We start from the raw sequence: 16,107 nt of genomic DNA on the forward strand, positions 1-16,107 counted from the left end.
TTTATGAATTGCTGCTCAAAGAGTATCAGGGGCAGTTTACACAACATTATTTTCAACTAAAAACTGAAAATGTTTTATATGAGTATTGGCAGTGCATTTACATGACAATGGCATTTTGTGGGCCTGAAAACGCAAACTTTTGGAAACGGGTTTCAAAGTATACGTTTTTGAAAACTACACTGTTATCGTCTGTGTAAACTACAAAAATGGTGACGTCATGCGCACATATATTATATGTTCAGTCTATAGACGTGTAGTGTTTCTGTACAAAGTGACATCGCCAACTACTGGCCTGGCAGCGTAATGCGATGTTTTTAGTTGGTTTCACGGATCCATGTGAACGGGGATCGTTGTCGTCTGTACGCGAAAAACGCAAAGGAAAAACTTTTCCATTTTTAGTACATAGTTGTCGTGCAAATGTACCCGTAGTGTTAATTTCCTGGTTGAGCTGACTAATCTCTCTGATGTTGACGCTTTTGATAAGAACGGATTGATGGGAATTGAGTGACTGGCATTGATGATCCATATCCTCGGCTCTTAGTAAACCAGTCGTCACTGGGGTGTAAGTGGATGACCTGCTTCACATGTGCTTTCCGCTCTGTCCTGCAAAAATAACATCCTATTATTCATCTATTTATTGAACGGTAATACTTTCCCTGATTTATGCACCTCTGCGAGTTACTTAAATATTAAAATCCACACACGCTCCCTTCGCATACTCCCAGCCTTACTTTATCAATACATATGTAAATGAGAGCTGAGATTAAAATGCAGATTTCAAAGCTGCTGATGTAAGAAGTCCATCCAGCTCTTCCTTTCAGTCAAACTTAAATGAGTTTGGGCTTATATGGCCGTTTTGTTGATGGTATACACAACCTCATCTTCAGTCTCCTTCTCAGTTACTGTGTGGATTGGCAACCCCTGGACCCTGTGAGAGGGTTTGACTTTCTTTTTGAATATGAGCTGAAAGGACTATTACATCGCAATTTCATGCCCCAGGGGTTATCTGATATCCTCTTCACTACATTTAGCTCAAAGTGTCTCAGTCTCCTCACCTACCCCTGATTCACTCAATGCCTCATTTCACTCTCTCTTTGCCACCACCCTACTGAATGACTTGTCTCAGTGCTTTTAGCACCGTCTCTCTTGTGTGTGTGTGTGTGTGTGTGTGTGTGTGTGTGTGTGTGTGTGTGTGTGTGTGACCAATACCTGAGCACAGAGTCCAAAGTGTACTTTTTTGTACCTGCTGTACCTGCTAATTTCAAGGAAATCAGCAGCTAAAGACACTTCAGAGATGTTATCTGCTCTTTGTGATTGTACCTTAAGGATGCCTCAATAATTTGCTGTTATCAAAAATATTGGCTCTGATATAGAAACTAGGGAGCTGTTTTGATTTCTGCCTTTATTGTAGGCAGTCCTAACGGAAATGTAATCTTGTAGGTAAACGTTTTGGAGCATTCAACATCATACAGTAGATCATACAAATTGCATTCCTCATGTGAAGTGCACAGGAAACTTGACGCTCAATTGATGTTGTTAGCGTGTTTCTAAGCTAACAACATGATGCTCGATTGATAAGCCTAAGAATTCATTACACACAAATATTGGTTAAATAGTACTTTAAAAATGATTACATTTAAAAATAATGATATTAAAATTGTATAAAAAGAAAAATATTTGTTTACATCTCACATAATGTATCGGTATATTTGCCTTTGCCACTCACTAGAAAAATATTATTTAGAAAATAATACCACACCAACTGAGAAACTTTTCAGGCTTTAAATGTTTCTTACTCACCATGAAACAGCATTTTGCATTTGTAATAGTATTTACCATTATAAATAATACTTTTTTTTTTTACTCACTAGAAAAATAATATTTTAATATTAATAATATTTAGAGAATAATACCACACAAATTGAGGACATATCCAGGTTTTAAATATTTCTTACTGACCATGAAACTGCGTTTTTCATTTTTTTTTAAATAATTGTATCATTATAAATTTATTATAATAAATGATATTGATGCTCAAAACTCTTGTATGTATTTTTTACTGCAAATTTATATTTTAATATAAATCATAAAACCATAAAACTAATAAAAACCAACTGAATTTACCAGCCTTAAATTAATAACAGCTTTGTTATATATATATTTTATATATATATCTAATATCTTTTATTTCCCATGACAATGGATTATTTAGCAGTTTCCTCCTTGTGACAAACAGTACAGTCATTATATCACTCTCAGCATCACGTGAATGGTGAACCACATCTCGGTGAAACTCCAGCTGTTACAAAAGCATTGCGAGAGACTTTGTGATTTTGTTCGGTTTTGGGGGATTTATGCAAGAAATACTTCACATATGTGTCATCACTTGGAGCTTTTTCTGAGCCCAAAAAAAAAAAGCCATCATACTGTAGATTATCTTGCTTATAGATAATCTTGCTTGAAGTTTACACTTTCAGCGGTCATTGTGATGATACAAACTCATTTAGTGTATTTTTTAGCACTTTAAATTGCATTTCTAGTCATCATAGGAGGTCCCATTTATTTTGTTTGAAATCTTTGATTACGGGTTGTCACATTATATGCAAATTTTGCTCAGCACTGTATGAAACCTGAAAAACAAAGGATGAAGTATTTTATTTTGAACTGTGACTCATCTGAATGTAATTATTTTCATTAAACCCCTCACAGCATTGAATAACACCGCAGACACATTGAACGTTTTTCTTTCAATCACTGCAAAAATCTCAGTAGCTGTAGTCAAGTATTTGAGCAGTATTTACCAACCTCACAGCACACAAAGAAAACACTGGACGTTTTTCATCCAGGTTCTTTAATGAGTAATCTTCACTGTGTTGACTGAGCAAAGTCCATAAGCGACTTAAAAAGCGAAAAGCAGAGCCATTTAGCAGGGCAAGCGAATGAAAGTGAAAGGTACAGGACGCCCTTAGTGCATTATCCAGCTTATTAAGGGCTTGCACTTAAATAGTAGACCTCAGGTGAACGCACGAGACCCAGCCAAGAGCAGCAGCACCCTTACACCCACTTTCTCACCCTTAACCTCCCTATGAGGTATTTTAAGCAGGATTTTCTTAGTACTGTGCGTACAGCTCTTTGTATAGTATGTCCTTTGTACCTGCTTTACTGGAAAGTGCATAGTCATTATTAGTCCAGGGCGGTCGTGACCACAATTTCCTTATTTCAGTCATGTATTTCCTCCTCTATAACCCTGGAGGGTAAGATTGTTCACTTCATGAAAGTTGTATACGCTTATAACTTTAAAATATATATGTAAGAGATGATAAAAATGTAGTTTGTCAATTTATTTAGTACTGCCCAGAGCAAGTTGCATAACAGATATTGAAGTATATTTAACTAGACAAAATAATTACTAGGCTGTTGAACCGGGCAATTTGTGTACATTTTAAATTAGCTGTGTAAATTATATATATATATATATATATATATAATGTAAATATCTACAATGTTAAAAAGCTTAATCAGTGCTAAATAAAAAAATAAAAAAAAATTCACTTTTATGACCTTTCTTATTTTTATTAAATTATAATTATTTTTTTATTTTATTTAATTTTATTATTTATATTTAGCTTAATCAGTGCTAAATAAAACTCAAAATGCATTTTTAACCACCCTTCTTATTATTATATTATTTTATTATATTGCAATTTTTATTACCCTTCTTTAATTTATTTTATTTTATTATCTTCATCAGTGCCAAATAATAACAAAATGCATTTTTTTATCACCCTTCTTATTTTTATTTTTAGCTTTATCAGTGCTAAATAAAATAGAATTAAAAAAATGTCATCATTTCACTCAAAGTGATCAAAATTGCAGTTTATATTTTATCAGTGCTAAATAAATAAATGCATTTTTTTATTGCTCTTTTTTATTTTAAATATAATACATAATCTTAATGACAGTGAAATGAATTCCTAATGTAAGAAACCTGTTTTTCTGGCATGGTCTCCTCAGCTTCAGCAGAATTATTTCTCTTACACTTTCGATTCTGCAGTTTGTGCTCCCTGACGTGGCGCCCTAATGACCCCAACCTCTCTACGGTCTGTCTTTGACTTTGTTTTCCCCTGTCTATCTCTCTGGTGCTTTGTTGTAAGCGAGCCCTTATAATCAGTGTTTCTGGCTAAATTAGAATAATTGCTGTGGGTGAGCGTCTGAGGTTCTTGACCTTTTCTTTCGGGAGCGTGCAGTCTTATAACCACATTACAGCCAATGAAGTGAATCCACTGAAGGATGAGAAAGGAAGGCAGTGTGCACATTTACCAAGCATAGAGACAAATGACAGTCTGGAGGGGGAGGGACTGTGTGTTAGGAGGATGGGGGTGGGGATTTGAAACCCAGACAGCCAAAGAGCACGCTCGGCTCCGCCCCCTCATAAATAATGCACAAAGCTTCGAGTTGTCCCTGCTGATTGGAGTCAGCTGGAGGAAGTGGCTGGTTGCTGGGTTTACCGGCTGAGAGAACAAGTCTTGGCTAGTATTGTCTCATTCGCTCTGTGAGTGTGTGTGTGCGCATTTGCCTCTGTCTGTTCCAAAGAAGGAACTTGGATGTAGGACAGTTGGATCTTCATTGCATCTTGTTACGCTTCCACTTCCGTGTTTATCAGCTTCACCTCTCCAACAGGATTTACACTGGGGACATGTAACCTCTCCAGCAAGGCTTTGTCTGTCTGTCTGTGTGTGTGTGTGAGAGTGTAAAGGAGGGGACCACCTCCTCCTAAAGGATTCACCAATGCATTCCTGTTGGAAAATGAAGATTCAGGTACAAATGCTGCAATGTTTTGGTGTTTTCTTTCCTCTGTTTGTCAGCCTCCTGCGGCCGAGGCAGTGTGTGTTTGTGTGTGTCATTGTGCTCATGTGAAAGGGGAGCTGTGCGATTGCTGTCTCCATGGCTGCTATTGAGAGGCCTGTTGTTGTGTTATGGAGATTAGGCAGCTTCTGTTCACTAGTCCCAGTTTCAGCATCAGCTGTGAGCAGAATGCTGTTTTTCTTAAATAAGCAATGCCGACATTTATTGTGCATTTTTGTTATTTCTATTCCCTGGTTGTGATTCCCTTTCTGCTCTCTACTTCCCGCTGTAAATGTGTGCTTAGTTGAGGGCTTTTATATTTGCTAGCAAGACAGCACTACTGTTGAATTTGTTTTGTTTTTTTAATATCATGTTATACTGACCAAGCAGATGGGCTGAGCTTATGTTTAGCCACACATATAGAGCACTTCCTTTATTTTCAACTCTGTGCCTCAGTATAGGAACTGTAATTGCATGTTGTTGTTTTTTGGTGTTGCAGGCATGCAAACAAACTCAGTAATCAATCATAAAGTGGCCGGGTAAGATTCATTAGTTCCTGATGCAGATTAGTGTATGGTTTTGGCACTTATGAACTTACTAACCAGGCATATATTATATTGAACCTTAAGTGGTGACTGAACACTGCGCCTAATTTTTTTTAATCATACAAAAATATCCTTCATTTTAAGCATTGACATTTATCAATATTACTATGAGACTAAAAGGCCCAAATAAAATTATTGACATGACACAGGCTGAATGTGCCTTTTTTTTTGGTTCATGTAGGGATGCACCAATATTTATACTCTTGCAGAGACTGATAAGCTGATAATTGATTTCATGTTATGGCTGATAACTGATAAATGACTGATATTAAAATCCTGAATGACTTTGTATAGCTTTATTCTGTCATGCACAAAAGAAGATATTTTAATGAATGTTGATAGCTATGGTTTCAGTTCCCATTGACCTCCATTGTATGGACAAAAAATACAATGGAAGTCAATGGGAACTGAAACGATTAATAGTTAAATATTGACAGTATGAGTTAATGTATATTCATTTATATCTCAAAAATCTTCCGATAACTAATATGGTACTGAGTTATCTTGCATTCCTAGTTTTAATGTTTTGGTAGCCAATAACTCACCAATCAAAACACACTGTTTGCGTCCTAAAGCTTAGGCACCACATCTGGCAATGGCTTCACAGGCAGCAATTGGGCGCACACAGGTATCTCACAAAACTTTATTTTTTTTACCTTGTCCTTAACTGTTACAGAAAGCAACGCACAGGATTGTGGGATAGCAAAATCAGTGAGGGCCATATCTATGCTGCCTTCATATATTGATCAGATGAAGGTATCTCATGAAACAGGAAGTGAAGCTAACATTGGATTTGAACTATGTTTTACAACCTGTCATACTACCTGTAAATTATGGCATTTGCCTAATTTGCCTTCTACCAAGTGACTAAGATGAATTTGCACCAGAATTTTGTAGAGTTTGATTGGACATCAACACTAAAAGATATGGGACAAGTTTTCTCCTTTCTTTTAAAGGTCGATAAGCCTATTTTGTCTCATTTATGCTCTATTATATGATTAGTTGTATTATATGATTTCCATTTAGCATTGCTGTCCACGAGCGGAACTTCAGAACAGACCTGCGACCCATTTGCAACCAACTGCTTTATACGTGTTTGCAATGACGGACACATTAGTTCGGTGATTGTACTTTCTCTCATAGCCATTATGTGTCATTAAATCTCAATGATGGTCTGTTAAATGAGGCCTGTTAATATACTGGCTAAGTTCATCATTACACTCAGTACTCTCTGACTTCGATTTTTGAGTTGTTCTGACTGAAACATCCCAGCAATAGAGACACACGTGTCTGTGACAGTGCACGAGCAAATCGCATCATTGACAGACGCACAAAATCGCAGGCTTTGTGTGAAATCCCCTCGTTGGAGGGGGCCGACTGAGATTAGCGGTCACATGCTCCCCCGCCCCGCTAAAATCCCGTGGGATAGAGGAAGTCATGAGCGAACACAGGAAGTGTGCCTGTGTCAACAACAAAAAATGATCCGGCCATCTTTGTTCCAGACCAGAGAGACAGACACAGGCAGATAGAGGTTCTCATTAAGAATGACTCAGTGATTTAAGGGAGATGTGACTGAAAAGCCTGAGGGTTCTGCTGTACACTACAGATTATCCCTATTACTGCCATGCTGTTTCTCTTCTACCACTCTGCCATCTGATTCACATGAGCCCTACGTAGTGCTCAGTTCTCCCTACACACTGAGAAGATGCACTGCACTTAGCAAAATCTGTTCGATTGGGATGACCTGCAACATCATCAAATTTCAACATCAAGACAGTACTTGAGTTGTGCAGGGGCTCAAAAGGCCAATTTGATAACATTAGCGCTCTCTCTCTCCTCTCTTTTACTTCTATATATGACCTCTGAAGGGTAGGGCTGGAGCCTATCCCAGTATCTTAGGCCGAAGATAGGGGAAAGCAACCTGGCCAGTCCATCACAGAACATATAAATAATTTCATGTGTATATCAACGTGTATTTATGTAATATATGTATGTATGTGTATATATATGTTATTATACATTTAAATTGATATAATTTGTCATACCCCTGAATTTAGTATTACATTTCTGGTAAATTTTAATCTGTAGTTTACTGTAATCTGTAGAGGGGAATATTATCAGTGAATAATGGCTTGAATTTAGCTCACGCAAAGATATTGTATGACTTGGAATATAGCGCACAACTTAAATGGTCTATGTACACTTTACTTTTTAAAAGTTTGGGGTCGGTAAAATGTTTAAATGTTTTTGAGAGGTCTCTTATGTTCACCAAGGCTGCATTTATTTGATCTAAAATACGGTAAAAACAGTAATATTGTGAAATATTAATACAATTTAAAATAGCTATTTTCTATTTTAATATAATGTAAAATGTAATTTATTCCTGTGATGTCAAAGCTGAATTGTTAGTATCATTACTACAGTCTTCAGTGTCACATGATCCTTCAAAAATCACTCTAATATGTTGATTTGCTGCTCATGAAACATTTATTATTATTATCAATGTTAAAAACAGTCATGCTGCTTAGGAATTTTTGGAAACCATTATTTTCAGGATTCTTTTATGAATAGTAAGTTTGAAAGAACAGCATTTTTTTTAAAATAGAAATCTTAAGTAACAATATAAATGTTAATTTTAATTTAATGCATCCTTGCAAAATATAAATACTAATTTCTTAAAAAAAAATTATAAATCATTATATAATCCATCATACCCCTGCATTTAGTAATAAATGACTGTACTGTTTAATCTGAAAATATGTGACTGGAAGGAAATATTATGCAGTAAATAATGACTTACATTTTGCTCATTCAAAGCTATTTTGTCACTTGGATTGATAGAGCTCAATTTATATGATCTATTTTTGTTGTTTTTGTCATTTTTGGAGCTTGACAGATGTGTTAACTGAACTTGCAAAAAAGCTCTTTGTGATCAATAGGAATACATTACAGGTTTAGAACACATGAGGGTGAGTGAATAATGACAGCATTTTATTTTTTGATTGAATATCCCTTTAAGTCGAGCTGAGGCACAGCAAATGCACAATGTCATTTATGCACTCAAACCTCATTATCATAAATATTTGCATATGAACTTCTTTATATGTCTGATTATGTTTGCTGCATTTCCAGTGTCATCGTGTTGTAGATAATTATGTACTACATCATGTGGTTTGAGAGACTGAAGCAGATTGTTTATCTATGAATGACCTCACATTTGCATTTAGACATGAGGGAACCGTCCAGCGGGACACTGGGGAACACAGAGGTCCTAGTGTCAGAAAACTAATTAGTCTTGACTAGCCTGAGTTAATTAGGAGTGGATTTTATGCCAACATCAGAAAATAATAAATAATCTGAGTGTTTTTTTTACATAGGAATGTAGTTTCTCTTTGAGATTCGAACAATAACAGGGCTGCAGTTGTGGGCTGTTATATTTGGACGTTGTATTATACTCGCTTCCATTCTCTTACCTTCACTTTCATTTCACTTGCTCATTCTTTCGGAGGTTTAATGTTCAGAATTCCTAGTTCTTGTATACTAATGTAGAGAAATAGGAATATAACATTTGGTCCGGACCAAAAAAAACAATTAGTCCTAGTCTGCTTAGCGTTCAAATTGCAATTTTTAACACCGAACCCTAAAGATACCAAACCTAAAAGCATAGGGATAAATTCACAAGCTTAGCTTTTATGACATATTGCCTATTTTGAGACGGAGCTTACCGAACATCCAAAACAACGCTGTGTGCTGGGATAAATGCTCTCGTTGTATATGCATAGCCTACATATGATGGTATTTTGACCAGCTGAGAACTCGTGAAGAGCTTATAAAATGTGTAAAGGAGTCAAAACAGTGGCACGAATCCCTCCATGACACACACAAACGAAGATCTTCTGCGAGGAGATAATGTTCTGAGACCTGTACCGAACTATGATTGGCAACATCACAACTATGACGAGAAAAAACATTCTGTCCTTTTTTGGGTCTCATCTTCCTGTTTTTGGTTCGTTTACATCCGTGTTGCGTTCAGATTTCATTCGAACCGCACCAGAGTTTGTTTGGAAGCGCACCAAGACCCAACTTTTCCCATAGAACCAAACATGCCAAGTGTGAACACACCCTAAAGCAAACATTGTGACACTTGCAGTTAGCAGTTATACATATATATGTGTGTGTGTGTGTGTGTGTGTGTGTATATATATATATATATATATATGTATATGTGTGTGTACATATGTATATGTGTATATGTGTATGTGTGTGTTTTTAACTGCAACAAGTATTATCTCTTTTAGTTGAACATTTACTGTCTTCCATGTCATTCTCGCTGCTAAATATAATTACCAGTTATAAATACCACTGGTTAATCCAGATGTATTTAACAAATCCACATTTACATCTTAATGCTTTAAGTGTACTTCTTCATTTCTCACTCTGGTGTAAATGTAGTTTGTGGTTGAGTATGGTTAAGTGAAGCAGATGTGTGGATGTTGCGTACAACCCTGTTCCCCTTTTCAGTTGCTGAGAAATGACCATTTCCTGTGATTCAGTAGAGATAGTGCTCCGGTGCTCGGCCTTCAGTCAGCTGAGCTGATTATAACTGTTCTTTTCGGATCATGTGATCTCGGGTTCATGGGCCTCAGAGGGCTGGCGTTTGTTTGACAGGTCAGATGGGTAAACTGCTGCTCTCAGCTGAAAAGTGACCCATAATTGTTGTCATTGCCCAGTATATGAATCCTTCTCTGTCTGTGTGCTGATTATTTGATATGGAAATTTGAGCTACCATTGTGTAAATTATGAGCTCAAACAGGAAAATGCTTCCAAGCGCACTTCCTGTAAGATAGGGTTACATTCCCAGTGTCCCTCGGCATGAAAATCGTTCCAGGCTATTTCGATCTTTCCTGCAATCACATTATCCTTTATAATACATTTTAATGTTATTTAGGTTGTAAATTAATCCTATTTATGCTGACATGTGTCATTTGTGAAATCATAGGTAATAGAAAGCAGACTGTACTGTGTAATGTGTGTGTGATTCAAAGCTTTTGATTAGTTTAAATTATATGTTTGCTGGGTGCAGTACACTGAATTGCAAATCTAATCACTTGTTGAAGTTAAATACTGCATGAAATTCAATGCAGAAGTGGATGATCCCAGCATGCTTTGCTTGCGCGTGACATGACAGGATTTGAAAGTTTCTTGTTAAGGCTGGTTTGACTCTCACTACTGCTATTTGTGAAATCGCTCTGATCGGCATGATAAACAAACAAACTGTGTTTCAGTTTCAATGTGCACTGCATAATCTGAACTAAAACTAGATAATAACTAGAAAACAAGACAAACTTTGATGTCTTCAGAGAGCCTGACCAGAAAGTTTTAAAAGCTTGAAGTTTAAAGGTTTTCAGTTTGAAGTAGTTTGAAGTTTAATGTAGTTTGTAATGTTGCTTAAAAGTTTTGAAGGCAATAGTATATCAGAAAAACAGATTGTTGCTAGAATGTTTCTACCATGAATTAGCACATTGCTAAAATGTTTTTAGCATGAATTAGCACATTGCTAGAATGGTTGCTAGCATGATTTAACACATTGTTGAATTAACGCATTGCTAGCATGTTTTAACGTGGCTAGCATGTTTCTACCATGCATAAGCACATTGTTAGCATGAATTAGCACATTGCTAGTATGTTTTAGCATGTTTCTAGCATGAATTTGGCCATATCTAATTATTATACAGCATCTATGGTGGTTACGGCCCTGCTGTGATATAGGCCAAAGGCTATTTAAGCCTATACTGTATGTCCTATTTCAACTTCCTGTTTCAGTGGGTTTACGTCAACACGGGACAGAAAATTGTATTAAACTATTTCATGGTTTTAAATGCTGTTTTGCTCTCTGTCCCTCTGGACTCATTGTTGGCATCATAATCAGAACATCTATTTTTCCTGTATCTGTTTACGGTGCATGGCTTAATTTTGTTGTGGTGGAGGATGTTGCTGCCTTGCAGGAAGCAATAATATGAAATATGACGTGCGAGTCGCTTGATTATTGTCTCCTGAAAGGAAATATCTATAACTAAATGTGAAAGCCGAAATTTCATCAGCCCTATATTCAGGCTGCATTTCACCCTTACTTCAGATCGTGATGTTTGTTCTGTTGATTCAATTCTGCTGCTGCCTTGTCTTCATTTTCTCTCTCTCTCTCTCTCTCTCTCTCTCTCTCTCTCTCTCTCTCTCTCTCTCTCTCTCTCTCTCTCTCTCTCTCTCTCTCTCTCTCTCTCTCTCTCTCTCTCTCTCTCTCTCTCTCTCTCTCTCTCTCTCTCTCTCTCTCTCTCTCTCTCTCTCTCTCTCTCTCTCTCTGTGTTTATACACACAGACAGTAATAACTCTCTTAATAATAAGTAAAGAATAATTGACAGTGTGCTGTTGAATTATTAGAAAATAATGCACAACTAATGTGGCCGCGACGCAAAACAGAGTGTGCATTATTTTCTAATAATTCAATGAACAGGAGTCAATTGTTCTAATGCTACAGTTACCACATCTTAAGACATTGTTCAGAAGTTGTATTTCAAGACATTTGTCAGGTTTTTGTCTTTAACATGCTCTTGTTTGCAGGAATTATTTTATATGCATCTCATCCCATTCTTCTGTTGTTCATTTAGAAACATCATTTTAGAGCTAGTAACAGAGGCTTGAGCCAATGATAGCAGACTAATGCAGTCATTAATGCAGTTATTAGAGAGAGAGAGAGAGAGAGAGGTTAAGCATAGTCTGTCTCTCAACAGTGTTCGGCAGCAGTGTATCTACTAATAGCTAAACTGTAAGTTTATCTGCTCCAAGAACAGCATTGTTATTACCTCACTAGTGACAAATGTCATGTAGCTTTTAAGTTGCTAAACTATTTTACTGATATGTCAGAGCAACACGTTTCTGTGCAAGCGTGTGTCTGTACTGTATTTGTGTGCGTTTGAGTGGGAGAAAGAGAGTAGCCTATGTGCTTTCCGTACATAATAAAGATTAATTTTGTGGCAAAAATATGGAAATAATTTGTCATTTTTATCCTATTATTTGCTATTTATTTGCTTGGGCAGTGTCATTGTGGGTTTTGGTTCTTTTGTTGTTAGTCTGTAAGGACCTTTGAAATGATTGAAATCATTTGGCAAAGTGATATGGAACTGTAATGCAATCAAAACCTGCCTGGAATTACTTCAGCCGTGGGTTTCCCTGAAAATAATTGCACTCCTTAGAACGTTTCAGATTTCAGAACCAATCAGATTCAAGCATTCAAGAGACCCGTAGTATAAGAACCAATAATCTCAGCACATATGATTTGGTAAATGCATAGCAGTTTTGCTCTTAAGGAACGAGTTACCTTTTAATGCAGTAATTATTAGTTAATTAATTATTAATAATAATATTAGTAATAATTAACAGCCATGTCCCTGTCACATCAGCAATCTGAACGTTTATACTCTGTGAAGTGTGAACTGTTACATTTTCAGAATACTTTACAGTAAGATGGGAAAATTATACTACTTTGTTGTACCCAAATGATACCTGAGATCATACATTTATTTTAGAAGAGATCTATTGTTACTTTTTGAAAGGGTCCACTATCCTAGCAACCCCTCTGAACACCCTAACAACATCATTACAATGCTCTGGCAACCAGCAAGAAGTAATGTGGTGCCAAGTTTTGCACAGGCAAGAGCCACTCATATTTTCTTCAAACAATGCAATCTTTTTTTATTACTATGATGCTATCCTGTCAGTCAGAGTCAGTCTTTCTCATTTTGCACCAGATGGCTTAATATTCGAAGATTTAATTAACTGGTCTAAATTTAGTTTATTATATGTTGTCGTTTAAACTTCCACAACCAAACTGTTTGATTTTGAAAAGTGTACAATAATTTACATTAGGCATGTATAATAGTTGTCACTTTCAGGGTATTTTTTTTTCCTCAATCCTTGCTTAATTTGTGACGCTGGAACAGATGCTGTTTATTTATGCTCCTTAATCTCCATAGCTGAACCATGATCACATCCTTTTACCGTAATGCTTTGAGGAACCATGCGTTTCTTCGAAACCAGTTCTGGGAATGTCCTATGAATTTGATTGTGTAATTAAGGCCATTCAAACATTAACTGGCAGGAAGTGCCGAGTAGAGAGATGAAAACAGAAAGACCGTGATGGTGGTGATGTTGTAGCAGTGATGTCTCATTTGCGGTCTGTTCCCCCTGACTGCCGTTGTTGCGTTGAGCTGTCTGCTGAGGCAATGAGACATGGATATGGGGAATCTTAAAGATGGAGCCAGCCAGCCAGCTGAGGAAGTGTTAGATGGCCATCTGTCACAGGTCTTCACTCACTCAGTGCTGATAACAAGCTCTGCTCACCCAGTAGGATAATTCAATCTTCTCCATGAGCCAGTCATGGCCATCACTCTCTCCTCGGAGACGGCCCAGATACCAGAAACTCTCAACAAAGCTTTACCAAATTGTGATTGTGTAAATCATGATGTCACACTGCTGAGATGTTGATGTGCATTCCACAACTGAGACTTTAAAAAAAAATGTTTTACCTGGCATGACACAAAGCGACAAGCGATTAAAAGCTAGTCTTCCAGAGTTTCTGTTGACATATTCTTGCTTTTTACTTGTATGGCCTTATTCAGAGTAGCCCCGCCCTGCTTTTCATAACTGCAAGGATCCATGAGTGTGTGGGTAGTTTTAATTTTGGGGTTGGGGTATTCACTCTTAATCGTATGCCTAACATTGCTCTGCTTGTTTCTTGTCTCTCACATTCAATTGTGAATTACATTACACAAATAGCATAAATGATATACAGATATACAGACTCTTTTCATTTTAAAATTTAGAAATTTGGCAAAACTGAAATAGTTCACATCATTGAATAATATTTGCAATTCTCTCTCAAAACACATGGTAAATATTAAATGTTTAACAACTTACATTTTACCCTGCTCTCTTTTACTGTTAAAACTGATGCCTCGCATTGGAATTCACGCTTGTCTTCTGTAAACAGTAAAGCCCACCTCCTTTGATTTGTTTGGTCATCTCACCATTTTGACATTGAGAGCTATTAGACTGCTGAAGCAAGTAATCCTAAAAAAAATTACTTTTAAAACTTTTTGTCCTGCTAACAACGAACATAGTGGTGTTTAAGGAAGTGCAGCAGAGCAGCATCAAGAATATCAAATATTGGGGGGAACATTTGGTCTTATTTGAATATTGGGGGAAAACTTGTTCCTTTCAAGTTAAGGGGATGATTCACGGGGCAACTTTTTGAGCAATGTTGCTGAGCAATGTTGCCGTCAACAGGCAAGTGAGACACAAGGCCCACGACTGATCTAAATTATCCATATAGAAATTTGTTGTCCATTCTCAATGGGAGAGTGCCTAAGCAACATCGCTCGGCAACATTGCTCAAAAAGTTGCCCCTTGTATCATCACCTTTAGACCTTCAGACTGATGACAGAAAGTCAGGACTCCATAGCAGCTTTCATTGGCCAAGGACCACAAGAGTGACATGTAAAGCAACCTATCATACTTCATTTTGCTCAGCATCATGTTTAGGGGTGTGAAAACGTAAAGTCGTTAAAGTCAGTTATTACGTACTCCTACATTAACAGACCGGCATGCAATTCATTCAAGAATGTAGTGCAAGTTAACTGACAATGGTGCTGTGAGCTTCACATACTTTTGAAAATCCAGCGTTTAGCTGATCCTGATAACTTCTCATTGTCACAGTTGTACATGCGACGGCTTTCTTGTTCCATAAGGGGTTTGACGTCATGACTGCTTTGTTTCCAGGCGGACCGTAAAAGAGTGCAACACACACTTCTCCCGGAATTCCTGGAGAAATCAACCAATCAGATGACGACTTCGTTGATGATGTCTGAGGCTGAGGCTACCCTAAAGTTGATGTCTATGGTAGTTACTGCATAACTGTGGTTGAAAAAACTTATGATTGGCTATGTTTGTGTAGCTCCACAAAGCATATTTATGTTTGATGTAGACAGACCGGTTACATGTTTCTTGAAACTTCTGGGGTGCGTTTCCCGTACAGCGACATAACTCGCTGCTGAACTGCCATATTATGATGCATAGTTGAAGAAATCAACTTAGCTTGTCACGACCGTTTCCCGAAACCTTACTGTCACAAATTTGACGTTCAACCACGTTGGTTAATGATGGCACGCATATGGTGGAGTAAAAACTTATTTTAAAGGTTGTATCAGCGATTTCAGGCCCAAACATAAATAATCACATTCATCTAATCTTTCCTAACGATCCGCTAACTGCCCGCCCCATAAGCATGCCGTCCAAAAAACGCGTCTCTGTAGGCAGCCTAGGCTCTGAGATCTGCACACAAAAACAGTTGGTTTCGCCACCACTCAAAACCAAAATAAATAGTGTTCCAACCAATCACCGACAGGGGTGGGTAGCTAGCGGAACCTTAGGAAAGATTAGATGAATGTGATCATTTATGTTTGGGCCTGAAATCGCTGATACAACCTTTAATGAATCCGTTTGAGATGTTATCAATGCTAGATTTTTTGCTATAAATTACAGACATGGCATCTGAGGAATAATTCTCATTTTTCTCAGTTATTTTGCTTTATTTCCAAATTCAATC

The 16,107-nt window shown here is 37.1% G+C and overlaps 1 protein-coding gene across 8 annotated transcripts in view; it reads left to right on the forward strand.

Annotated features, from left to right (window-relative positions):
* The window catches only part of marchf8 (membrane-associated ring finger (C3HC4) 8), a 97,727-nt gene that overhangs the window by 49,325 nt on the left and 32,295 nt on the right, over nucleotides 1–16,107 (forward strand). For 3 of the 8 annotated variants that reach the window (XM_079854800.1, XM_079854801.1, XM_079854802.1), the window contains exon 3: nucleotides 15,282–15,401. The exons of 4 other annotated variants lie outside the window; for them this stretch is intronic. In XM_079854800.1, coding sequence (XP_079710926.1) covers nucleotides 15,282–15,401 — 120 coding nt within the window. Of the gene's footprint in view, nucleotides 1–4,466; nucleotides 4,819–15,281; nucleotides 15,402–16,107 lie in introns of those variants that run through there. One more of the 8 variants, XM_079854806.1, reaches the window with a different exon arrangement.

This window comes from Squalius cephalus, assembly GCF_949319135.1.
Source record: "Squalius cephalus genome assembly, chromosome: 21".
Lineage (NCBI taxonomy): Eukaryota > Metazoa > Chordata > Actinopteri > Cypriniformes > Leuciscidae > Squalius > Squalius cephalus.